This window comes from Protobothrops mucrosquamatus, unplaced genomic scaffold, assembly GCF_001527695.2.
Source record: "Protobothrops mucrosquamatus isolate PMUCROS unplaced genomic scaffold, P.Mucros_1.0 scaffold1675, whole genome shotgun sequence".
Lineage (NCBI taxonomy): Eukaryota > Metazoa > Chordata > Lepidosauria > Squamata > Viperidae > Protobothrops > Protobothrops mucrosquamatus.
In genome coordinates, this window is record NW_015387831.1 from 2,315 (window position 1) to 28,759 (window position 26,445).

The following is a 26,445-nucleotide window of genomic DNA, read 5'->3' on the forward strand; positions in this document are numbered from 1 at the left end:
TGATGATATACTGAATTAATACCTATTAGAAATACAACATAAAATGTGTAATTGTGTAGATACAAAAGCCAAAAATGATGGTTTATAAACCACAATAGCAGAATTACACATCATACTAATCAAGCAACAATGAAATCATATTATTCTTAGTGCAATATGTAAAATGAATTAGAAAGACTGCCTTCTTCCTTATTGACAAAAACAAATAGCACAAATACACACAGACACACACACAACAGAAAAAGCAACTGACCTTTTAAACAACATACTGGTTTCTTGTTCTTGCATTCTTTTTTTTTTTACTTTTTACTTTTTTTACTTTTGTTCTGCCAAACTGCAAACTGACTCTAGGAGAGGATACAGTTGTACACTGCCAACATAATTTGACTTAATTTGCAAAATCTAGCCTCCTTAAACAAATACAGTCAAAATAATAAATAGTTCCCCAAAGAGAAAGCAACCTACTTGGAAGACATTGGATAAATCCCTAAGATTGAAGTTATAGTGAAATTTAATAGCTGTTGGAAGGAATGTGGCTGCTATTTTCAGGTGCAGAGCAAGAGCCAGGTGTATTAACTGCTGTGATGACTTCTGTAAGGCTGCAGAGAAGTTCCCCCATTTTAGATGCTGAGTTAGGATGGTACTGTAAATGGTGGAAAGAGCATCTGACCCAGGAAATGAGAGGGCAAACACACAGAAGTGGCGCTGCAAGAACATAATATAAAAAAACAAAACACAATAGAAATCAATAGGCGATTGTATAGAAGAGAAATGATATATATTATTATGCTCACATAATTGCAATTCTGGCACTTGACAACCGTTGCACATTTACAACTGTCCCATAGGCACACATTGCCACTTGCAATCTTCTCAGCCAGCTTCTGACAAGCAAACTCAATAGGAAGATAGCAGGAGGTCATAAGTCATGGTCACGTTATGTTCTTGCTTAATGACCACAGGTGATCTACTTAACAACTGCACCTGAGACTCCTGTTGCTAAGTGGAGCAATCACATAATATTTTGCTTCATGGCCACCTCACTTAGAGATGGAGTTGCAGTGAGGAGGACTTTGCATTCATCACAAGAACTAAGTGGGGAAAATCCGTGTGCTGCTGTCCATGGTACTGAAATACAGTTATCTTATTCTTCTCTTGAACCTTATAAAATCATATCCCAATTGACCTAAACCAGAGGCACAGAGATATGGTTCATTGATGTATTAAAGCAATATAGAAAATAATGAATTAGTTCTATATAAAGGATGCGCATTCCAGAAAACCAGTTACTAATTTCTGCTGGCTACTCCATCCCATTCCTCTCCTATCAAGCCTTTAGTTTTGATTTGTGACAGATAAACTGTTGCATTCCTGTAGCTTTTCTTTGCTTGGGCACAATTTTATCAAGCACGAAAAAAAATGAATGTAATTAACAAAACCAGCAGTGTTCTAGATCAGGAAGCAATACCTGCAAACGTGGGTTGATAGTAAAGCTGCCTGCAGTGGGATTCATGCATGACACGTATTGCACATTCATGATTTCCTTCAGGGACAGCTTGTTCCTGTCATACCTTTGCCAGAAAAAGAAAAAAGAATGCATCATCCTAATCACAGATTATTAGTGACAACAGCAGTATGCCTGCCAAACATTGCCAAGACTGAAGCAGCATGTTAGGGGGGCACTAGGCACCTGCTGCATCCCAGCTGTTTTCAATTAATATTCCAACAGAGACTGTACAATTTGAGGGCAGAGGGGACTAGATGAGGTTAGAATTCACATATGTTTCCAATACATCAATGCATTCCATAATGATGGTGATTCCTCTAAAATCATGCATATCCATGATGGGACTAATTCATTAAAGTCACAAGTTACATTCAAGAGAAAAGCTGGTAGAAAGACTGAGGGAAAAAAGAATTAAAAAGAAACCAGTATATACCAATAAAAAAGAAAGAAAAGGATGGCTTGCACATTGTACAATCTGCAGGATTAGAATAAAAACAAGAAGTTATACTGGGAGTTTTGCACTAAATAAAGACGCTTATCACAGGATGTATGAAGAATTCAATCTTCATGAATGCTGATACCATAGGACCTGACTACATCGCTTGGATTAATGTACTGTTCAAACTTAGCTAGAGTATCCATCAGATTTTATTGATGCCCAAAGATTGTGACATGATTCTTACTCATGGATGTATATATAAGGGTAGAAAACAGGCTGGCGCTATAAATAAACTCATATAACAGTAATTCAAATCAGAAGCAAAATCATCCATCCCAAACTTAGCCTCATAACTAGTCTGAACATTTTTTGTTTCTTTTTATGTTTGTTTGTTTTTAATGTAGATTGGGTGGAAACAAAATATAGTTCAGTGTAAAGCCATGATCTAGATCAAAAATAGGCCAATTTATCCATCCCTAACATACCAATGCCCATAGTCCAGATGTTGTCGGATCAGTGTATGAGGCTGAACTGTTCCATAGGTATCAACTTCAGGCATATTCATATCATCAATGAAATAGATGAGTTTCTTTGTTCCAGGAGGACCATAATTCCTTCCAGCCTTTTTTTCCAGTGGCTTCTCAAGCACAGCTATGAGAAAACAAAGGCTCAGAATTTTTAGAAAGTAAACTTCTTAATATAAGGATTGCATTGTCAGGCTGCCAATTAATCTACTTGAGCTATAAGGCACCTATGGAAATATAAACAAAGAAAAATCATGCCAGTATCAAGCCTAATGATGATGATTGATCATATCACATAATTCCTCACAAAGGAAGACTTTTAGCAGCAGACAAGCCCATGAAAACAGAATCATAGATTAATAAAATACAGTTTAGCAGACTGCAACTGTATATAAGAACTGCAGGAAATGCATCACAAATCTAAAAATCTGTGGTTATGATGCTTAAAAACTTGGGCAAGAACAAATACAGTAGTGGCATATATACAGACATACACACACACATAATATGTGTACATATATATATGTGTGTGTGTGTGTATTAAATATGTGTGTGTGTGTGTACACTTCACATACATAAAATAGCAAAGATTTTTAAAGTACAATCCTATACACATTTATTCAGAAGTAAGGAGTCCCATTTCCAAGTAAGAGGAGACAGAACTGAAGACTATATTTTCTGCTATACTTTAGTAAAACACTGCAGCTAGAAACAATCCTGCAAGAATAAAATATTTTCAAATATCTGCATCTTGTACTTTACAATGAATTTCATGATGTAGGCAAACAATTAAAAAAGATTTACAATTTGCTTTTCACTGTACTGATTATATATTTATAGGTTATTAAAATGCTTTTTGCTTTGCATTTAGCATCCATGCAATGTATCCGATTTCTCAGGTTTTGACAGCTTGGGGCATAAAAGAATTTAAAACACTGGGTGAAAGCTGACACCTCTGTTTCTGCAGAATATTCTCCTTTCAACAACCTAGCACCATGACAATTTTGAAATTTCTGGAAGTGAGATACGGTTTTCAAATAAGCATTTAATTAGAGCTTAATTAACATAGAAAACAACCCTTTTAGAGTCTTAACAAGTGTAGAAGAGATACATCAAATTGAAATGCAATTACTGAGAGAGATTAAATGACATGTTCGTGAAAGCAGTGTTTTAATTTGAGAATGCGCCTCACAATAATATCATAAGCCACATGTCTAGCACAGATACACATATCCCAATTAGACTGGAATAAACAGTCACTGTATTTAGAGTTATTAAGCATCTGCTGTGTTTCCTAGAGGCTGATGGGCTGTGGAATTCTCCACGGGTAAATTTGATACATGAAGAAACTTTGCAAGGAGTCCCAGTGGCCTTTTGTAGGATTTTCCCTGACTTACCTTATGCTTGGCAGCTAATTGTATCTGGAAGTCTGCTAAGCATCATAACCACGATGGATAATAAAAACATTCTGTAAAAACTCCTGAATGTCACACAAATCGCCCTCCCGTGTTGCCTTTCCCAATACTTAGTTATCTGCATCTGTCCACTCACACTTGCTTGCATGGGCATAATACCCAAGTCACTTAAATGTAGAGACCCAGCACGGATCCTTGTGCTGTTGCAACGATATAACAAGCATCTTTCACCGCTGCTTATAAGAAAGGTCAAACAAGGACGTTCTTTAAAACACAAAAGTAAGAGAGACTTTCTCAGCTACAGTCCAGTGGGTTGAACAGAATTTTAATCACTGAACCCCAAATTCAGTGGATGCAGACAGTGCTGACTTAGAAGGCTGAAGGACAATACCAAATCTAGGAAAAATACAATTTCTATTCCTAGGCCACTATGCTCTTTTTTATATTGGGCTACCCCCAATGGCTTTATTTCCATCCAGCACTCATGCCTTTGAATCTGATGAAGATATGGCTCGCTCACTCTCTCTCTCTCTCTCTCTCTCTCTCTCTCTCTCTCTCTCTCTCTCTCTCTCTCTCTCTCTCTCTTAATTTAAACAAAACATAATTGAATGCACTGGTCTATGACAGAATGAAAGCATTTATAAGAGGATTGTTTACAGGTGAAGATAGTACAGTTTAGAAAGGAATACCGAAAAAAGATGAAATTTCTGGTTCAAATATTAAACAAAAGTCAACTATTAATAATAAGATTTATAGGAGCTAACAAAAACCCTTCCAAGTTTAAAAGTATAAGAAACGTATCTGAATTTCCAAAATGGCAAGCAAAAATTTTGTGACTTGTGAAATAAAAACTCGAAATACTGAAAAACAAAAAAAATAAAAAATAAGAATCTATCTACTACATTTTCTAAGAGCAGATTAATTTACAAAGCTAACAAAATTAATGTAAGTTTTAGATATATAGTTTTATGTATATAGATATATATATAGATATATAGTTTTATAGATAGATAGATAGACAGACAGACAGACAGACAGACAGACAGACAGACAGACAGACAGACAGATAGTTTTATATATATAAAAATTGGGCCGTAATGAGGAATTCAAAATTAGAAAATATTTAAATAAATTTAATATTATTCAAGAGTATAATGATTCTTTGGAAGCCTTATTAGTTCAAATTAATGTATGGAAGCCATATAGGATGTAAAATCTTGTATAATTCTGAGGGTTGATAGTTACAGGGGAAATGTTATTAGTTACTTTATTATATTTCATTCAGTTCAATATTCTCTTTTGCCTTTTAATTATATGCTGCTAGATGGAGAGGTTCCAAAGTCATGGAAAGAAACATGAACAGTACTGTGATGCTAACTTAGAAGCAATGGATATACATGCCCATTTTTTTCACTAATCAGGACTGTAAAAGATTTGCAAAACTGGCTCATGAATATATTAATGAAGCCAAACAGGTTTCATTATAGGTAGACATAAAACAGGACAAATACAGAAATTCATTCATTCAATTTGTTAACGTGAAAAAAATCATAAAAACTTCCATATTAGATATTGCAAAGGGTGGTCTTACAAAAATAGTTTGAGTGATCTATTTTTATTATTGAAGCATATTAATTTTGAAGCTAACTCCAAACCATTCATAATTTATATTAAATTACAAAAGCTGGTTTACATTAAACTGTACAGATTCTCTCTTATTTAACACAAGAGATTTTAGACTTGCCTTATTAACAGCCATTGAGGATGGAAATGAAAAATTGCTGCATAAAGAATTGATCATATTTGTGTTTGTGGGTCCTGGTTAACCTTTAACTGTGCATGGAAGTCAGAGAATAACCTTTCAGTGCCAGTTTGGATTAAACGACGTTTGCAAATAACCCTAATGCTAACTATAGCTAACTTTTAAAAAATGAGATAAGGACTTGATATTGCTGAATATGATTTTTAATTGTTTGGTAATTGAGCATGTACAAGGTAGTACAAACTCATATACTCCTGCAAACACATAAAGTCATCTCTGGTCAGGTTTTTCTTCATTTAAAAAGCACCACATAATGTACTGCTCTGGGCTATTGTTTATTCCTATACTTAATGTATTAGGAACCAAATTTCTACAATAACCAAATTTCATCCCAGAGACAGTATCTAGGTTGTTACTAAACATGACACCAACTTGATGGCTCATGATAATTAAAGCAATCACAAAAATTTCTGATTATATTAGGCACTGTAAGAATTTAAACTGTAAAAGTGGGACTTAAAATATAGAAGATATCTTCTTCTTCTTGTGCCATTATCCGTTATCGGACGTTGGCGATCATGTTGGCGATCCTATTTTTATCAGCAGCCGCACGAAAAAGTGCTGCTGAGTTTTGTCCAAACCAATCCCTTAGATTTTGAAGCCATGATGTTCTTCTTCTGCCTGGACCTCATTTGCCTTCAATCTTTCCCTGGAGGATTAAATGGAGTATGCTGTATTTTTCTGGGTGTCGCATCACATGTCTGAAATATTCTAATTTTCGTTTTTTAATTGTTTTGATGATTTCCCTTGGCTTTCCCAGGCGGCTAATCACCTCCTCATTTCTGATCTTGTCAACCCAGCTTATACGTAACAGCCGCCTGTAAATCCACATTTCAAATGCTTCTAGTCTCTTCAGGTGGCCTTCTGTCAGAGACCAACTCTCTACTCCATAGAGCAGGATAGAAAAAATATAGCATCTGACAAGCCTGATTTTCAGTCTTAGGTTTATGTCGTGATTGCAGAAGACCTTTTTCATTTTGAAGAATGCTGTTCGGGCTTTTTCTATCCTTGTCTTTACGTCAACGGTCATGTCCCAGCTTTCATGTAAATTAGAACCAAGGTGTGTGATCCTTTCAACTTTTTCTAGTGGTATTCCTTCTGAATTTATTGGTGGTAAATTAACAGGTTGTTTGCTGATGACCATGATCTTGGTTTTTGAGGTGTTAAGCTTCAAGCTGTATTTTTCAGATATTTCTGTGACTCTGTTGATGAGGAGCTGAAGGTCTTCATGCTTACTGGAAAGCAGAACTGTATCGTCAGCATATCTTAAGTTGTTGATCCAAACACCGTTTACTTTGATGCCAGCATCGATGTTCTCCAGTGCCTCGTTGAAGATTGACTTAGAGTAGATATTGAATAGAAGATATACACCAAAAGATTACTAAAAGCACCCCCTTACGTGTTATGATTGCCATACAAATTCTATTCTCCAAACTGATTTTGTTTTCTTAGATATATTTTGTCAGGGCACTATTAATTGTGTTAGGGTGAAAATGTCTTTTCTGGTTCGTCGTGCACAACATTTAAATCTAATGTCTACATAGAAAACATGTGGATCAATGGGTACTATATGTTGTGAAATGTCTCACAATAGTGGCTTATATAGATTATCTACAAATTGTGGGAGATGCAAGAGGCAAAAAAAGGCTTCAAAATAGGACAGCATTACAAAATAAATTACCAACCTGACCAAAAGTCTAAATGAAGCATTTAGTTCAGAAACTGAACAGTAAAATGGCATACCTGTATTTATTCCTACAGGCCCCAATTTTCTAGATAAACAACAAAGATCACTCTCTGTGTTACAGACCTCTCTTTACAATCCTCAGAATGACAGACTTCAACATGAAAATGTTGGATGGAATTACAGAAATACAATCTATCTGGAGGGCATCAATTCAAGTAAGGTTAATCTATGACATTTATTCAACTGTAACCAGATTGTAGCTGGGATGATTAAGGAATGGCAGAAACTGCAGGAACTGACAATTTGCCTGCAGCATTCTCCTTTGCAAAACAATTCTACGTGGAACTCTTTCTTCTGCTGCTGCTGCATAAATTTTGAATTGCTCATGCTCAAATATTAAAGCAATTTCAATTATAGATAAAAGCCTCATAAATATGTTCATTTTGAACACTATATTGATAAAATGATTGCCACAGAAAAGGTTATAAGGATGTTTCCCCATTTTCCCAGGAGAAATCCTTTGTTCAAAGGATGAACACTTTAAGCACCCTGGCACTGAAATAGATAACAACAGATTTTCAAATTTAAAGCAAAATCACAGCAAAGTGGATCGAACTGACATGACCTGTGCTTGGATATTAAAGAACACGGAGAAGTCCTTCAAACACATTAAGAAACTGGCTGGTTCAGTCAAGAGGTCTACTGAGCTACTACTGAAGACAATACTCTGAATATTGATAAATCAGATGAAGCACTGATAGAACCATATTTTCTTGGAAGAAGTTCAACTTTATAACATCAGTACAGAGAAAATGCATCTACAGTACTAGTGACCTTAGGAAGATGAAAGGCATATTTCAGAAAGCTAAAACTATTATCTGCTCCACTATCAAAACCAAATTGAAAAAAAATATTTATCTTTGCCCTTTCTTGTTTAGGCCATGATGGTCTAAATGACCCAGATAATTCTTTGCCACATTAAAAATTATTTTAAGAGCTATAATTTTAGTTTGTTGCAATTTAAGCTTTCTTCAGACTCAGAGAGCAGTGCAAGAGTCTCAAAACCCAAATGTCACATGTGCTGCATGAAGTTCATTAGCTTAAGGATAAAACACTGAAGCCTTTTCATATACAGATAGTCCTCAACTTACAACAGTTTGTTTAGTGACATTCGAAGTACAGCAACACTGAAAAAATGACTTATGACCATTTTTCATACGTACAACCACTGCAGCATCTGCATGGTCATGTGATTAAAATTCAGATGTTTGGCAACTGACTCATATTTATGATGGTTGCACCATAGTGTGGCATTAAACACAGTTTAATCGAATAAAACGTTTACTGTGAAACAGAGTTGCAAAACAAAGCCAGTTGTTAGCTGACAGAATTAGATAGATAGATAGATAGATAGATAGATAGATAGATAGATAGATAGATAGATAGATAGATAGATAGATAGATAGATAGATAGATAGATAGATAGATAGATAGATAGATGGTGGGTGTGTAGGTAGGTAGGTAGGTAGGTGTGTAGGTAGGTACGTAGGTACGTAGCCTTTAATGACACACATTAAAGTGAAATTTAGTTGCTTGCTCTCAAAGTGTACACATACATAACACACATTTAAACATACTATATACCACACATGTATAGACCTACACCCTTACATATAAGTAACATACAAATATTAATTACTGTCCATCTTGAATATAACGGAAAGAGGAAGCTTTAGAGTTCACAAGGTTAATACTGTATGGAACAAATTATTAACCAGAAGACCTATATTTGGTTTAGCTACTAGGTTAGCATGTATTTTTTTCCAAGATCAGTACCTACAAAGTATTGTTGCAAGCCATAGAAATTTACTTGTAGTGCTACAAGCGCCCACAATTTATGAATTTGTACCTTCTGCTGTAATGTATTATCTGAATTAGGGTCCTATGTTTGGCAATTAAATAACGGACTCCATTTTCCTATGAGTTTAAATAATTAAGTTCTATTTTATGGGTTTTGTAATTCTTTTAAAGTAGGATCTATACCAGTGATGATTTTTATATCACCTTGGATTCTTATTTTTTTCTTTTGATGTCTTCAACACCTCTTAGCACATTTCTTTCCTATCTAAATAATTGCCTTGCCAAATTTGTCCCGTTCTCCCCCACTTCAACTAGCAGTTTACCTTGTAACATGGCAGAGGTAGTGTAGTAATTAAAAGGAACATTCTTCACCAGGTACTGCTCGGAATCCAGGAAAGACAACTTATCGCCGACAATCACAGACTTTCCCGTGCCTGCATTTCCCACCAGCATGACAGGTCTGTGTCTCTCCAAGAGATGATCCATAAAATAGCGCAGCCGGATAGTTTCATTGGTATGTACTAGACAGGCCTGAAAGGGATATGAGAGGCATTTACTAGGAGACTCAGAACATCTCCAGGCAGAGAGGTAAGGCAGGGCTGCGCAGTAAGTGGCATTGCATGACAATATCCCATGAGCAATTGTTCTTATACTCCGCTTATATTTAAATAGATTCAGTCATATTCAAAGTACGGAATACAGGTAGTCCTGTATTACAGGTAGTCCTGTATTACAACCACAAATGGCTCTGGAATTTCTGCCGCTAAGCAATGCAGTCATTATGCAAATAAACATGTGACCAGGTCCAATTTTACAACCATTTTTACTGCAGTCATTAAACCAATTATGCGGATGCTAAGTGAATCATATGGTTGTTAAATGAATCTGGCTTCCCCGATTGACTTTGCTTGTCAGAAACTGACTGGGAAGGTCACAAATCACGATCACATAAGCACCAGACACTGCAACCATCATAAATGTAAGCTGGTTGCTAAGCGCTTGAATTTCAATCATGTGATCTAGCAGGTGGTACAATGGTCGTAACTCCAAGGACAGACCACAAGCTTTTTTCAAGGCTATCATAACTTTGAACTGTGGTTAAACGAACAGTCATAAGTCAAGGACTACTTTTATGTCTTCTTTGACATATTTTCTGTCATTCTCCAAAGACTGACCTAAGAATCAGGCTTGAGGTCCAGTGATATGATGCCACTAGATAGCAAGTTCAGAATTAGGATAAGGAACATACAGGCTGTTTCTATCCATTTAGCCATAGGTTTCTTCTACTTAGTATTCTTTTTATTTGACTGGCACGGCCAAGCCTTTTTACATTTTTAAAGTTTTGATTTACCAATTAAATTGTGCAAGTGATGCTTCCTCTAACTCAAGAGAAAGTATACAGTGTCCCCTAGCCTAGACCAGTACTTCCCAAACTGTTTCTTTCATACCCCAAACTATTTATGAAAAGTCTTTATTTAAATGTCCCTGTTGTGACTTAATAATAATAATAATAATAACAACAACAACAACAACAATAGAGTTGGAAGGGACCTTGGAGGTCATCTAGTCTAACCCCCTGCTCAGGCAAGAAACCCTATACCATTTCAGATAAATGGCTGTCCAGTCTCTTCTTAAAAAGTGATGGATTTGTATTTCATTACCCAAAGAAAAAACACTTTTATCCAATTTTGGGTAATTTACCCAGGTGTGGTAACCACTGCTGCAGACTTTCTCTCACAATAATAACAGTGGTAATTTTCAACAAAATATTATGTAATGGCTGCATCTAATAGAATTTCCAAAGTTTACAGTGATCCTCCAGAAAATGACTGGAGATGGGATCACTGCAGTTGCATTCTTATTATCATCAAGACACAAATGGAAATGGAGAGTGGAATCAGACTATGATGCCTGTAAAGACTTTTCAGTTAAAACTGGCCAAATTACAAAACCTCTCCCTCGCTGTCAAAATTGCAAAAAGTCTCAGAATTTATTTATTTTATTTATTTATTGTTCGAATTTATATCCCGCCCTTCTCCTTGCGGACTCAGGGCGGCTGACAATCAATTAAAAACACCAATAACATCACAAAATTTAAAATTAATTAAAATGAAATATTTAACTTGTCTAATTTAAAATATTATTAAAAACCCCTCTAAAAACCCCTCTTAAAAATTACCCTAGGCCNATCAGGGATCACCCTGATCTCTGGGGGCAGCTCATTCCAGAGGGTGGGAGCTCCCACAGAGAAGGCCCTCCCCCTTGGGGTCGCCAGCCGGCACTGTCTGGCCAACGGCACCCTGAGGAGACCCACCCTGTGGGAGCGTACTGGCCGATGGGAGGTAATCTGTGGCAGAAGGCGGTCTCGAAGGTATCCTGGTCCGCTGGATGGGCTGGTTTGCTTTTTTGCCTCCCTAAATCATGCCAGCATTATTCTTCTCCTGTCACCAACTTGAGAGTCAGCATTAACTCGTAGCAACTGAAGAGCTTCAAGCAGAAAAACAACAGTTCAAGATATCACTGCTCCAGAAAGAAGCAGATGCTGCTGCATGGAGCACGGAAGATGTATAACACCATCCTTGCCCAGTGTTTTCTGTAGCTTAGGAAACTGGTATGTAAAAAAGGCAGCAGGCCTCCCACATTTTTCTAGTTTAAGGCATGCATTCACACTATAATTATACATTTAAATAAATATATTATAAATATTAATACGTGATAAATTTGATTAATAATAATACCAATGTCACATGGAAGGAGGTTAAAACTATCCTGATGATTCCTAGTGAACAATCCAACCTTCAAAAGACCAAATCTAATGGAAACATATGCAAATGGGGCCAAATTTGGCAAGAAAACAGCAATTGCTTCATTATCATCATTATATTTCTTTGTGCAGTACATGGTACAAAAATGTGGATGGCAAAAATGAATACCGGTATGAGCAGAGGAGGAAGAGGAAGAGGAGCATGTATTTAAAAACTGGAATACAGTGGGTTTTCTTTGAAATAGCATTCCTAGAAAGAATGACATACCTATTTCTGGTACTAATAATGATGAAAATGGAGCAATTGCTGTTTTCTTGCCAAATTTGGCCCCTATTGCATATGTTTCCACTAGAATAAGTCAGAACCTGTGATTACAATCACATTTTAATACAATTAGACAAAAAAAGTACATACATAAAAATTAATAAAATCACATACCACACTAAGTTCAAAGACTACAGGTTTTCTTTCAGGTACACTCTGTCTCTCTCTTATGATAAAATTCAGATCTCTAAATCCTAGCAGCTTATTAGTATGTGTTCAAAAATAGACAACGATGCTTCTCAGTGTAAAGACGGGCTTCAAAAATAACTTACAAATAAAATAATTAATTTGGAGACTGATTTCTCACACATTCTTTTCTGACTATGTTTGTGCCTCTAACATTCTTTGTCTCTCACACACACATAAATGTATTACTCACCTGTAATGGTATTTCTCGATCAAATTCGAATTTGGGGATCAGCTTGGACCAAGGTTCAATTTTTTTTGTTTCCGAATCAATATAAAAGTCAAAAACTGTTCCTTGGGAAGGAAACTTGATGGTCTTGAATTCAGTCACCCACCATTTACTGAATTCAACTCTATAGTCTACAAGCTTCCAAAATAAATAGAGAAAGTTAGTGTTAATGAATACATAATTTTTGTTTGATATATTCTTCTAATAAATGCTGAAAGGCAATCCAGTGAGTTATTATTTGAGAGTTAAATCCTACTTACAATTTGTTTGAGAAGTATTGGATATTTACTTATTATTCTAAGTTTGGGCATGGATCTTTGCAGGATCCCTTTGAGTTCTGATTTTTCTGACCTCTCTGTGGATGCCCTAAAGCACTGGCTTTTAAAAGAATAATACACAATAGAGGACATTCTGGGGACATAGATGTGAAATTGGAAGATCCAAGAAGACAGAGGAAGTGGGAGAAGATAATATTCTGGATGATGAATGAGATAAAGATATAGCAGGAAAAGAGTCCATGATGAGAGTGGCTTGTGCAGCAAAAGCAACAGATAGCTTCCTTTGTTTCTTACAAGAAAGCATGGTACTTTGAAGTCCTCTAGATATCAGACAGAGGACAAGACTCTATTGGAAGGTTAATGCTACTAGTTCCTTATTTGTACAGAACTGTAAAGATGATGATTTCCTCAAGTCTTGCTTTATATTGATGATGACTACCTGGACAGAGCCATGCAGTTTTCTAGACAACAAAGTATAAGTGTTTTGCCACTAACTTCTTAGGATTATTTTTTTTTACTTTTCAGTCTAGACCACAATACTGATGAATCTCCTAAATATACACTTATCCTTGCTTAATTTTTTTTAACATTAGCTAAGACTGCATTGGTGTTTCAGTTCCTATGATCCACATTTTACCCATAGATATGTAATATATATAACAGTGGTGGCAAACCTATGGCACGGGTGCCAGAGGCGGCACTCGGAGCCCTCTCTGTGGGCACATGTGCCATTGCCCCAGCCTCGCCTTCCCCCGCGACCCCCTCCTCTCCAGCAGCCCCCATGAAGGAGAGTTGCCCCTGAGCGTGGCCCACATGGAGCAGCGCAGCCAAGGACATGGCAGCCAGGCAGCATAGACAAGACTGCCCTCATACCCCATCGTGCACAGTTGATGCTGCTGGATGTGGGCAGAGGACGTGACTGCCATAGCGCTGCTGGGCTGCCTGGGTGATCTGCGGCGAGCCCTGGAGCCGGTGAGTGGCCTTCGGGCAGGTGGGTATGGGGATGGGGGTGGAGCGTGGGCGGGGTCAGTTTTTGGGCACTCAGTCTCTAAAAGGTTTGCCATCACTGATATATAATATGTATATTATGCTATAAATTCAATAGTCTTCTCCCCAGAAAAAGTTACTTCTGTCTAGGTTTAATTAATAACACTTATCATTTTATGCTGAAGTAGGACACATACGGTACACTTCTATATTTCTCCCCAATTTTATGTAGGCAATTTTATAAATTCCTAAACAAGCAGGCCTATATGATGGAAGACATCTAGTTCAAGAGTGCAGATTTTACCGCACATGTATAGAGTTATCCTGTGGTAAGATGGATGGCAAACAAACAAACAAATAATCAGACAATTCAGTTGGCTGAGTGAAGAAAGTCTAGGGCTAACACCAAGCTATGCTAGTAAAATCTTCTTCCAGCAATCAAGGAATATTTTCATTTCAATGGGTAAAACAAAAAACTTGGGTTTAGCCATATTTTTGTGCTTGTACACAGCTGTCAATACCATGATCTGTTGAGAAATTCTACAGCAATGTACAAATTAGAATAATTGACTTCTGCATAGAAGAAGGACATGACTTTCCACAAGCCCTTCACAGCAAGGCACTCTACTAGAGATATCTTCACAAACACATAGGTCAAAATTGTGTGTAGTTCAAAAGTTGAGCTACTTGCTACCCAGAATATTGTGGAAGAGACATTACTTGTCCTGTTGCTCTTTGGCTAGCATATATTCAAAAAAAAGCTCTGCTACTTTAATCTGAAGACTTTGTAAATCACTATGTAACTGTTTTCTTGTTGTTCATTGATTGTCCAGAGTTCAAAGGATCAGTTCACACCTACATTCTATTTCTCAAACCTTGATTAATACAGATGAACAAATGAACTGATGCTATAGGGAAGCAACCTTCCATTATAGCCCTTAATTTCTATAATTCTTCAGCTAGCCTGGCTGTCTGGAAGATAACTAGGTTAAGGAAGCTTGCTATAGGAAAAACCTGTGTTGGAGATGAGGCGAGTTTGTACGGAGTCCTTTTTTGTTGTTACCCTATGATAGCTCATTTACATATACAATATATGTTGTGTCCTGAGCCTGCAAAAGCAGGCTCGGGACGTTGCAAGAGTCCCGGGCATTTGCAAAAGCTGCCCGGGACCAGACTGAGTGGCACCGGCCTTGCGCGCATGCGCAAGGCGGGAAAAGACCGCCTCATGATTGGTTGAACTTGCCCGGGGATCAGAAGGTATAAATAGAGGCCTGCGTGCCTCTGCTCGGGTTGTTCGTAGATTGGAAGCAGAGAATAAAGACTTGTTAGAAATGCTTCGTCTCAAGCGCCATTATTCTCCGGACTTAACAATATACACTTTGTCTTCATGTTCAGTTTAGTCTTTTATGACTGAGAAGAGTTAACAGGAGAGTTGGTAATCTATTCTCAAGAAATGATGTAAGGAATCTCTCTACAATGAGGATCTTATTGAAACGTGCCTGTGAATATCACTGTGAACCAAAAGTTCCTGCCAACTCAACTTCAAAGTCTCACTGGATTCTTTCGGGATTATTTTTCTTAGATATGTTGGCTTCAGACACTTTTCCAATACAGCCAGTCAGATGAAGCCACAAGTTCATTTCATTGAGGCTATGAAACTTTCCCCTAGGGAATAGTGATATATAAAAAAAAATACAAGTAATTGCACCAACTTGAGGCTTTTTCTATGGATATACTGACGGGAGAAGGAGAAAGTCCTCTTACTAAACCCAGCCATCAAGAATTCTGTAATGTGGTGGCTTTTCTAAATTAAAATAGCATAATTCCAGCTTTTTTTATGGCTGCAGTATATCTGAAAAGGGAACTGTGCTGTGAAAATCAAGACACTCAATCTCCTTAACCAACTTCTAAGCTTTAACCCTTTTTTGGGGGGGGGGATTGGCTCCTTTTTCTACCCACCTCATTTTCTGTTACAATTATTGTTCCATTATAGATTTATTAAAAACAAAAAAGAAGGAAATGACCCCCATAATAATACATCCTTTCTCACAACATGGGTCACCTTAAAAAGGGAAAAAGAAACCAGATCAATAGAGTAACAAAAAAAAAAGTAATTCTGGTAAGAAAACAAAACAAAACAGACTGGGAACATGGATTATCTTTAGCATTAAGATAATGTTAAATAGTAGGAAATCAAGCAACCCATACTACCAGAGCAGTGATATATTTTGGGTTGCTGGTGTAATGGGGGGAGAGGGCTTGCAGACTTTAATGCTCTTCTTTCCATCCCTTTTCAGAAAAGGACCTTGCTGCCCACCTACCAGCCTGCAACACTGGGAAAGCATTCATATTGTTTATTCTGACATTTCAGCTGCAAAAGGTCAGAGCTAAGGGCAATTTCTATAGCGAGCAATAAACAGATTTTATATTGGATCATTTTTCACCAGATCTTTGCTTGTTCTTATTCAGACTACGGCACTTTGGAATCTTCGCTCTGACATTTACAGAAAAGCTGAGAAAGGAACATGGAGTTCACTGTCCAGAACAACATTGTAGAGGTACATTTTGTTGGGTCTAAATTACAAATGCAACTTGCAATGTGCTTTTATGTAGTATTGCAGCAAAGATTAAGACTATCAAGGACTTTAGTCCATACAGGAATTTTCATAAAGAGAGATTGAAAGAGGCTTCATGCTGAGTCCTAAACCAGGGCTATACTCCACTTTTGAAAAGTTCAAGGGTCATAATCCAAACTAGGGTCTCTTTCAGGACAAAGGTGCAAGGGATCCAAGCACTACATAAAAAATTTAAATTATTTCTAATTCAAAATCTATATTAAGATTGCAATGAATACAGTTCAAACAATTAATCCCAAATTTTGTAATTTTCCTTTTCTATTCCTGTAAGAGCTACTGGAGGAACGTTGTTCATGGGGTCGCGATGGGTCGGACACAACTTCGCAACTAACAACAACAAAGAGCTACTGTTTGTAGCAACATCTGGAAGGACTGCAATGGATCCATCCAACAGTACTATAGACTGCATGCATTCTTGCAGTTTCAAGTTGAGTATTTCTGCCCTTAATGAAAATGACTGTCATTTAAACAAGGAGGACTAAGTCGTGACTTTTGAGTAGGTGAAGCTTTTCCTGCTTGTCACAACCAGATTTTCTATCTCACTTAATCCAGATCCTGCCCCATTCCCTAGATGAGTGTTTCTCATTCTTAACAACTTCAAGACATGTGGTCTTCAACTCCCAGAATTCCCCAGCCAGCCAGTCGAAGTCCATGCATCTTAAAATTGCCAAGATTGAGAAACACTGTCCTAGATGTTTTAAATTAGCCGAGCACCCACTGAATCTAATCATGACACCCTGACTTAGAATCCATGGGGACTAGCAGTTGTGGATTTTGCAGATGTTCAGTTGCTCAGTTTTGACATGCTTTCTCTATCAACTTTATTTTCTCTGTTGCTCTGCTAAAAATTGCTCTGACATCCATATATAATTCTGCTCAGGTCTCTATTGCAACTAGTATCAAACTATTAATTTGATAATGTTATGTTCATGGGTTTTATTCAAAGAATCACTATTCTTGGAAAAAAGATTCTGTACTCTATGCAGAGGATCTCAGCAGACATAATGTTCTCTAGTTCACTCCCTGAGTGAAATGTCAAAGTAAGCAGTGCAGTAAATGTGAAACACTGAGAGATAAGTCCTGGTTTACTTAATTTACTGAATAAATAATGAGAGTGGAATAGAGAGAGTGGGGTGAGTAATCAGCATGAGAAAGTTTTTCTTCTGTGAGACTGCAAATATGTTGGTATAAAGAAAGATCTAAGAGCCCCTCAATATATTTTTTCCACTGATCATCTGGAACAATTATTGAGGTAATATAAAATAGAATAGAGCTGGAAGGGACCTTGGAGGTCTTCTAGTCCAACCCCCTGCTCAGGCAGGAAACCCTATACCATTTCAGATAAATGGCTGTCCAGTGTCTTCTTAAAAACTTCCAGTGTTGGAGCATTCACAACTTCTGGAGGCCGGTTGTTCCACTGATTAATTGTTTTGACTGTCAGAAATTTCTTCTTAGTTCTAGGTTGCTTCTCTCTTTAATTTCCATCCATTGCTTCTTGTCCTGCCTTCAGGTACTTTAGAGAATTAGCTTGACTCTTTCTTCTTTGTAGTAACCTATGACTCCTTATGTCATTTTATTTATTTTCAGTATTTCTCTTATTGTTTCCATTTCTTCTCTGGGGACACTGGTATGATCTTGAGCCTTTTATAATCAATAAATCAAAAATATACTTTTTTTTACTTCCTTGCCCTTCTCATTATCCAGCAAGAGTATATCTGACTTTCCCAAAAGCAACTTATACATTAATGGTTGATACGTTCTGGAGAAGGGCGGACTGGCTCATCTACTATATAATGATATCTGGTAATGACCTATGAGACAAGGGGGAAAGCCACAGCCAAGGCAATGGGCAAATAAGAGGCAGAATTAGCCCACAGATGGGATTACTGTGGCAAACATCTCAGAAGGGATCCTCTCTAGTTTTTTTTTTTACTGTAAAGACAACAGGACAGAAATGTACTTTGAGATTTGCAAGATCCTGTTACTATAACTTTACCCTATAGTAATGGTAGTACTTCTGGGTGTGTTTTTGTCTGGACTACCTTGCAAGGCTGACAACTATGATTTTTTGATTGTACCTACTACCTATTTGCTGTGCTATTCTTCTCCACACCAATTCCAAAGGAACCAGTTATCTTTTATTCTGGTCTACCCAATTCTTCCCAAACCATCTGTAATGAAGCTGTCATATGACAAGTTATTATTCAAACAAGTTGATTATGTGAAGGTCAAAAAGATGGTAAGAAGAATTCATAAAGGTTTTGCTTGTTTTTTCTTGGATCAAAAATGAGATGAGTAATATATAAGGTCAGCATGCAGAACAACTAGTGAAATAAACCAGATGTTCAGGTAATAACTTCATGATTAAACCAAGTAAGTTTTAGCAGAAAGGAGAAACATACCGTTCTGTGTATGCTTGTATCTCTCTCTCTCTTACTACATACATTCATATTTGCTAACAGCTTGCTAGGTAAAAGAATTTTATGCAACATTTAGTGCAAAAGGGATTGTAATTAAGTTATTATTGCTTATGGTAATCATAGTTCTCAATATTCCACGCTAATTTTACAATAAACACAAGCTCAATATTTTCTTTTGTTTCTTTTTCCGATTAAGGAATAAGCTCTATAAAGTTTGTAAAAAAAGTTCATTTACTCTTCAACCAAAAAAATATAATAAAAGTTATGTCTTCATTTATTTCACATACAATATGAAAACTTCTGAATGGGCAAAAAGCCTCTGATCCTCTTATATATCTTACAGGTTTTCGAATGAGCATTCTGTGAAATTAACTGGACCTCAACAAGGATTGGTCAGCGCTAGGAGTTATTTAATGTAAGTTTCTACCTTATTATGAAGTAACCAATGCTTTATGTCTGAGTGGTCATCTATCTTCTGTCTATGTCATCACTAGAAGTCAAAAATATCTTGATGGCATGTAATCAATTAATTAAACAATGAAAAAAGGGCACACTGTTAAAGGCTAATATATTGTTTCCTTTCTCCAGACACTCAAAATGTAAACCTTTGCCAGGGCCTGTTTAAGATACAAAATAGTGGCTGTATATCATATTTACATGTGAGAGGACCACAATTGGGACCTCCATTGTGAGCAAATGACCAGCTACTCTGAAAAAACTCCTGACAAACTCAGATCAGACATAATGTCATGATTTCACATCAACTAAAGAACTTGCTGTTAGAGGTTGAAGTATTCTATGTGAGTATTTGAAAGTTCCCGAGGGTAGGAATCTAGCCTGAACAATGACTATCATTCTAGTTTGTTTGTTTGTTTGTTTGTTTGTGTAATTACAACAGAAAGAAGATTTATATGCGGGAAACGCATTATAAGAATAGGCTAAGCCTAGCACCTTCATTCTACCGGAGGAGAGCCACTTGTCTTCTGTTCTGGTTGAAAAGGAAGAAACTGTAACCCATTCTTCAGTTTTGGCTACGAGGCTGACCAGATGTCCTGTCAGGCAGTAGTTAGCACAATTCCTGACTGATTGACTCACTGCATCTTTACCCTTCTCACCAGGGCAAGGGAAGATAATACTTATTCTTCTTTGCTATGGGCAGGTCTCTGAAAACAAGTGGCTTCCACTGAAAGATTTTTTACATGGACTCCCTTCCGTTCACATCCCCTTATCCTTAGTACTTTCCATCTGACACATCCACCAGCAACCAGGTGGGGGGGGGGGAAACACCAGAGTTTTAGGGTTCTTCCTGTCCCTTGGGTAAAAATAGAAACTGGAAGAATTCATGTTAATTTCACCTGGTTAAACAAAGAAAGTGTATTTGTAAAACTTGTAGTGAACTGATGAAAGGTCCCTTCTGAAGAAAGCAATCTGGTCAATAGTTAATAAGAAGACGGCTATGGAAGCAGCAACCAGTGATTGGAGCAACTGGAATCAATTGCTGGGTGCAAGTGAAGTCATTTGCCAGAATGATACAAAGGCAGAATGCAAAACACCAACAGAATTTGGAAAACATTATTTTTAACACAGAATGAGAAAAGACAGGCAGAGGCTGATTCACAGTGAACTGATGAGGGAGGATTGAGACAATAGAGGGTATTGTTCTTCAGAAATTATTTTTTAACTGTACCTCACACCACACCTAGCCAGACATATGAATGAACCCTCAAATGTCTCTTTCTCTTTCTCTCTTTCTGCAGAAGTGCAGAAAAGTGCTGTAAGTTGTTACGTTCATTTTTAAACAAATCACATTTCCTCCTTGTATCAGACCTTAGCAAAATCAGAATGAAAACATAATTTCCAATCCTGGTTGCTTCTGAGTGGTAGATTAAACAAAAACAGTTCTTCAAGTCTACACAACACGGGAAATTGGGGTTTCTTTAGCTATAAAGTGTAAGATTGAACCATCTAAAAAGAAAGGAGAATGCCAGTCCAAGGGTCATATACAGCCTCACTTCCATAGCAACAAACTATGCTACCTCTTACTTCTTAGATGGCTTAGAAATTCATAGAGTATAGAAATGCCTGTAGCAAATGGATTAATACAGCTATTGGGGAACTAGAAAAAACCTGTAAGAAGAAAAAGACAAAGGCAGTTCTGGAATATTGCAATAGACTTATTGGCTTTTAAGGAACACAGACTAGTTGAAAGTTTTCCATTAAAAATCTGACAAGAAAGCTCACTATCAGTGAGACTCTGAAATTTTATTTCTCTGTTTCTAAAACAACCCTGTTTTTCCCCACTAGTTATCCTTCTCCTTCCCTCAACTTTCTCCCCTTCTCCACAGGTATAATTGTGAATACACTCAAAAAAAGCTCTGTCAGGACTTCATCTCATATATCTTATTAAATGGATTGAGAACCACGAAAGCTTAGGTATTGAATGAAAATGTAGTTAAGTCATTAAGGTTTCTTCAAAACTCTTTCAATCTTTTAACAAAGATTTTCATAATTTCTTCAAAACAAGCAAGTAAACTTTGGAGCAACAGACATACCAATTAGCACAAGGTTTTGTACTAAAATTGAAAAAAATGAATGTGGAAATAAGGAGAGAACTCCAGGCTTATGTTAATAAGAAATATAAATTGATGACAAAATAAGAGCTGAAGAATAGGATTAAATGAATAATTAATAATAAGGCTAATTTAGATGTAGAAAATAGAGACTTCCCCCCCCCTTTTTTTCCCCCTTCTTCTTCTTGTTATAGAAGCATGATGAAGAAAGAGCTGTCTTGTGGGAAAGTAAATCAGTGAAGGAGAGTTTCAGTGCCCCCACATGGATTAAAACAGAAGAGAAGAGAACAAGCCTTTTGCCTCCCTTCCCACAAAGAATGCCCTGATGGCAAAGGATCTCAATTAAAACAATGAGAAAATGGCTTAGTTCATATTTTTCCCCAGTAGGCTGATAGGAGGAAAGAGTTGGAAATTTACTTGTGGAGCATAGTCTTGAAAATATCTGAACATTTTATGTAAAGCCTTAAAAACTCCCCCATAGTTTCAACTGGGAAAATGTGACAATCCTAGACTAGGCCAAATCCAAAAATGCCAGGGAATTTCTAGAGGCCTGGCACTCTGACAAATCAGCCATCAATAGACACATAGACATTAACAACATCTATAGATTATGCAAAAGAGACAATCAACCAGCCCAAAAGAGAAAAAGGCTCCAACATCTCCCCACCAGTAATCAGCACTTAGATCAGCATAGACTAGCTCCAAGGTCACCTTCAGAACAACAATCAAGTAAAGCAATACCCCAATCAAGAAAGTGCCAGGGAGCCATTAGTAAACAGCCCAACCAAAGAATCCCTAAGACCGCCCCCACCCAGTCAGGCAAGACACCAGAATATAAACAGACAGCAAACAGCACTCCTTACTAGCACTGATGATGTTACCTAGTTAGGGTGATAAAACATATGCAAGAAAACAAGCAAGCTCATAGAATACCAAGGACCTCTCAAGGACAGTTACAAATAGAACATGTACTTGTAAGTCCCTGAAAAATTAGCCAGGCAGAATTAAACTAGTAATGGATAGTTCATAGCATCAAGAATATGATCTGTACTAATACAGGAAAAATACTGTATATAGTGATTTCCATTCCAGCTAGTTCATCTATAATATTTTAAGAACCCATGGTACATGGCATTCAAAGTCATCTCTAATTGACTTCAACAAAAGCAAAGATTCCATTATATTTTGGTTACATTGCTTTTAGAAGTCCCAAGTGCATGACAGAAACATGGTCATCTAGATTTGGAATGCCTTGCTAGGATGAAATAAAAACAACCTCTTGAAGGACTGTGTAGGGCACAAAGAGAGTTTCAGTAATACTAGACTCCAAATGACTACACATATTCCCTCTATAATAGTATTCTTACAATGGGTGGATTTGAATGTTTTGTGTTTCTCCATAAGAATCTCTGGATATGTTTAAGTCAAATGACAAGCTGCTCTTGTCAAGAGGTATGGCTTCATACATCATACTAAGTCATCCTCTGTTTTAATTATGGCCAAATGCAAAAGTAAACTGAAAGTTTGTGGTTTATACTAAGCCAATCATCGCTAAAAATAATCTGTGAGCCAATTCACTGAGTGCCCAGTTTAATATATGAAGCTATGGGATCTGTGGTGCTCTCTGAGCTTGGTGATTTTCTTGTAGACATTTCATTATCAAACTAAGTAACATTGTCAGCACTCAGAGAGCAGCAAGCTCAGAAAGAACCAAGGACCCTGCAGTTTAACCCTGAGCTACAAATATTGTCTTCTATATAAAGTTATATTAATCAATGTCATTTTTCATAGAATCACTTTTCTTACCTGGTCTTGGAACAGAGCACCACCGAATGCCCAAACAGCAGCAAAGACAAAATAAAGTTCATAGAGATCTTTAGGGCAATCTGGAGGGGTATTCTCCTTGGTGAGGAGGCATTCAAGGAGATAACACAACATCTGAACCATGCTCTGCTCAGGAATGGGAATAATCTTCTTAAATCTATAATAGGAGAATTGAACAGTTGTGAAGTTTAATTGGATTTAGCATGACTGTCATTGAACAATGCAAGCAGATATCACATAAATCCTCTTTCAACTGTTAACATTTTTTTAAATGTTCATTGATTATAACTTTCTTATCCACTGCTATAGAGTGGAATAAAATACCATCAGCACATAGCCAAGTAATAACTGTAATTGTATATTTGAGCCATTTTAAAATGTTGATCCTCTTAAAAGAATTGAAATGGAAGTCTTTCAAAGTCCTGATCTACCACAAATACAGTGAATTCAGAAGTGGTCAAATGAAAAGAATAATGAAACAGATACTTTTATTTCATATTTTTAATAAGCTTTGGTTATGTTTACAAGTATGTGAACCAAAAAAGAGAGTGCGTATTGTAATTCTATATTTTGCCAAACAGGCATAACAGATAAATCATTCAGAATGCTATCTCTTAAAGTCTTCAAATTATCAATCAAATGTATTGATCCATTCTTTGGCCTAGACATTCCAGGAGAATGTCCTCCAACACTTCTTCAAATTTGGATTATTCCACCACTTTACTTTTCATATGATTCTGGTCCAAAAAATAAAAAATATGCCTAGCATTTTAAAAAAATTAGTCTAAAACAGTTTTAATACATTTTCTATTGTTGGATTTAAAAAAACATTGCATGTTGTAAATCCTGTAATGTATGTTTAGAGTACTTCCAAATTTGAGAAGCAATAAATGTTTCCTTGGAGCATTCCTATCTCGCTGAGGATCCAGCTTTAGACTGAATTTACCAGAAAGAATTAATGACAATGGTTTGCAAAATATAATTTTGGAAAAAAAATCTATGGTCTATTTCAGAAGCCGTAAAAATTAATCAGAACAACAATGTCACTGGCTATCTTTATAGCAAAGAAAATAAAGACTCTTTCATGGCAAAATGCTCATCTTCCACATCAACTTTAGAGTCACTATTAAACTTAATAGATATCCCAATTTTTTATTTGATACCCACTAATAGAGGTTTATCCGGTCCAGTTCCTAGACCTCAAGAAAATCTGCTCATCCGAGATTTCTTACAATATAACTATATCTGTTGCTATTTTTCCAGCTTGTTACAAATGTGTCTCTTTTGTTTTTTTATCTAAGTTCATTTATATTTCGGCTGATTACTATAAGTGCCATGTCTCCATGTTTGATAAAATATTTCTCAAGGTCAATTTCCCAAAATTACAGACATACTGTATTAAGTTTGGAAAGAACCAAATACATAACAGGAGAACATTTAAGTTAAGGAATATGAATCAAATTTTAAAAAAGCATAAAACAAAAAGTGTCAAAATAAAGAAGATATCTTGCCCAGCTAGACTAACATTAAAAACTAAAAAGAAAAAAAAACCTTCCATCTTAAACCTTCAGGTTGTCTTTGGATATTGCTGACACACACAAGCATGGGGTGGGGGAGAGGGAAAGAGGGAAAAATACATATTCCTCCAGCATTGGTAATAAAGACATAGAAATGCAAGCTTCTGTGTTCATCTAGTAGTAACAATTTTTGAAAGAAAGAAAAAGAAGAAAAGACAAGTTTGTTACTTATTAGATAAGGGCAGAGCCTCTAAAAATTCCACAGCAGCAGATGGTCTTTTAAATCTTTTGATCTCTTCAGGAGAAAGGTAGAAGATTGCTGGGTACAAAAAAATATTTCACATTCTTGTTCCTTGCTAATTACGTGCCAAAGCAAAGCCTCTTCTTAAATTTGACATTTATGAAGGAAGATATGGATAACCATTATTTAATATTCATGATATTCATGATATTTCAATTCAGTGGTTTATCTCGAAAGCGATAGAAGATGGACTCTGGTGCTGGACTTCAGAAATTTAAAAATTACAGGGGCAGACGTCCATGAGGGATTATCTTTTGTTTTTCATCTGTGGTATTTCAAACTTAAAGTCAGCTGGCAATAAGATTTCCTGAAAACATTATTCCAGGTAAATGAACAAGAACTTCTGTCCCTCCACATCCAGAGGTAGAGTTCTTACTTTTAGGGTGCTTCTTATCAGATGTCCATGAGCTCTAAATCATTGGATTTGCAGATGTACAATGTGTCATGGTTCCGAAAGATGAAACTCTTCAAAGAACTTTGAGGCATTGTTTACCTTAAAGAATCTTCTTTTACATTTACATGCTAAATCTGGTTTTATGAAAAGTAACAATAATTTTCTCCATGGCTTCCAAATCTTTGTCAACTTTAATAACCTGGGCTTTCATGCTTTTAAATTCCCCATGGAATCTGATATGCCACATTCCAGGCTCATAAATATTCAATCCATCTGTTTAGAAGTTAACCGAAGGTTCACTTTTCCTTCAAAGCTCATTGTTTCTTCTTGTGGAGATAGTGATACATTTCATGTTAATACAGCTTTTTCTAGTCCAACAGAGTCAGGGGAAGTATCTATCATACCATCCACTCTGTTTGTGATTGCAGTAGAGTGCATAGCTCATACAACTTTTTTTCCCTTTCCATCATCAGGAGTGGAGTTCTTTGGGATGACTGGGAGAGAGCCATCTTCATCACTTTATGAGACATTAAAGAGTTATTAAAAGAAACTAAGAATTTAGGTATAAATCACTCACCAATGTGTGAGCAATTATGTTGAAAGGTTTGGAGCAAGATAAAAGAAAGTAACTGCCTAAGCAGCGATCAAAACCAGAAGTTCACAAAACAGCTTTAAGTGTGAAGCAGAAGTACCTACTTTATGAAGTCCCCCCCCCATATTTGCGATCACTGAAATGAGAGGTATCAGCCCTGTCACTCCA

The 26,445-nt window shown here is 36.6% G+C and overlaps 1 protein-coding gene across 1 annotated transcript in view; it reads right to left on the reverse strand.

The window, feature by feature from the left end:
* Positions 1-334: 334 nt before the first annotated feature.
* LOC107293618 (dynein heavy chain 9, axonemal) overlaps positions 335-26,445 on the reverse strand; it is an 80,332-nt gene continuing 54,221 nt past the window's right edge. The window contains exons 35-40 of the mRNA XM_015822772.1: positions 23,456-23,630; positions 12,723-12,896; positions 9,578-9,785; positions 2,432-2,597; positions 1,469-1,571; positions 335-705 (exon numbers count right to left, since the gene is read on the reverse strand). Of these exons, the coding sequence (XP_015678258.1) occupies positions 412-705; positions 1,469-1,571; positions 2,432-2,597; positions 9,578-9,785; positions 12,723-12,896; positions 23,456-23,630 (1,120 nt within the window). The 3' untranslated portion in view covers positions 335-411. The remainder of the gene's footprint in view (positions 706-1,468; positions 1,572-2,431; positions 2,598-9,577; positions 9,786-12,722; positions 12,897-23,455; positions 23,631-26,445) is intronic.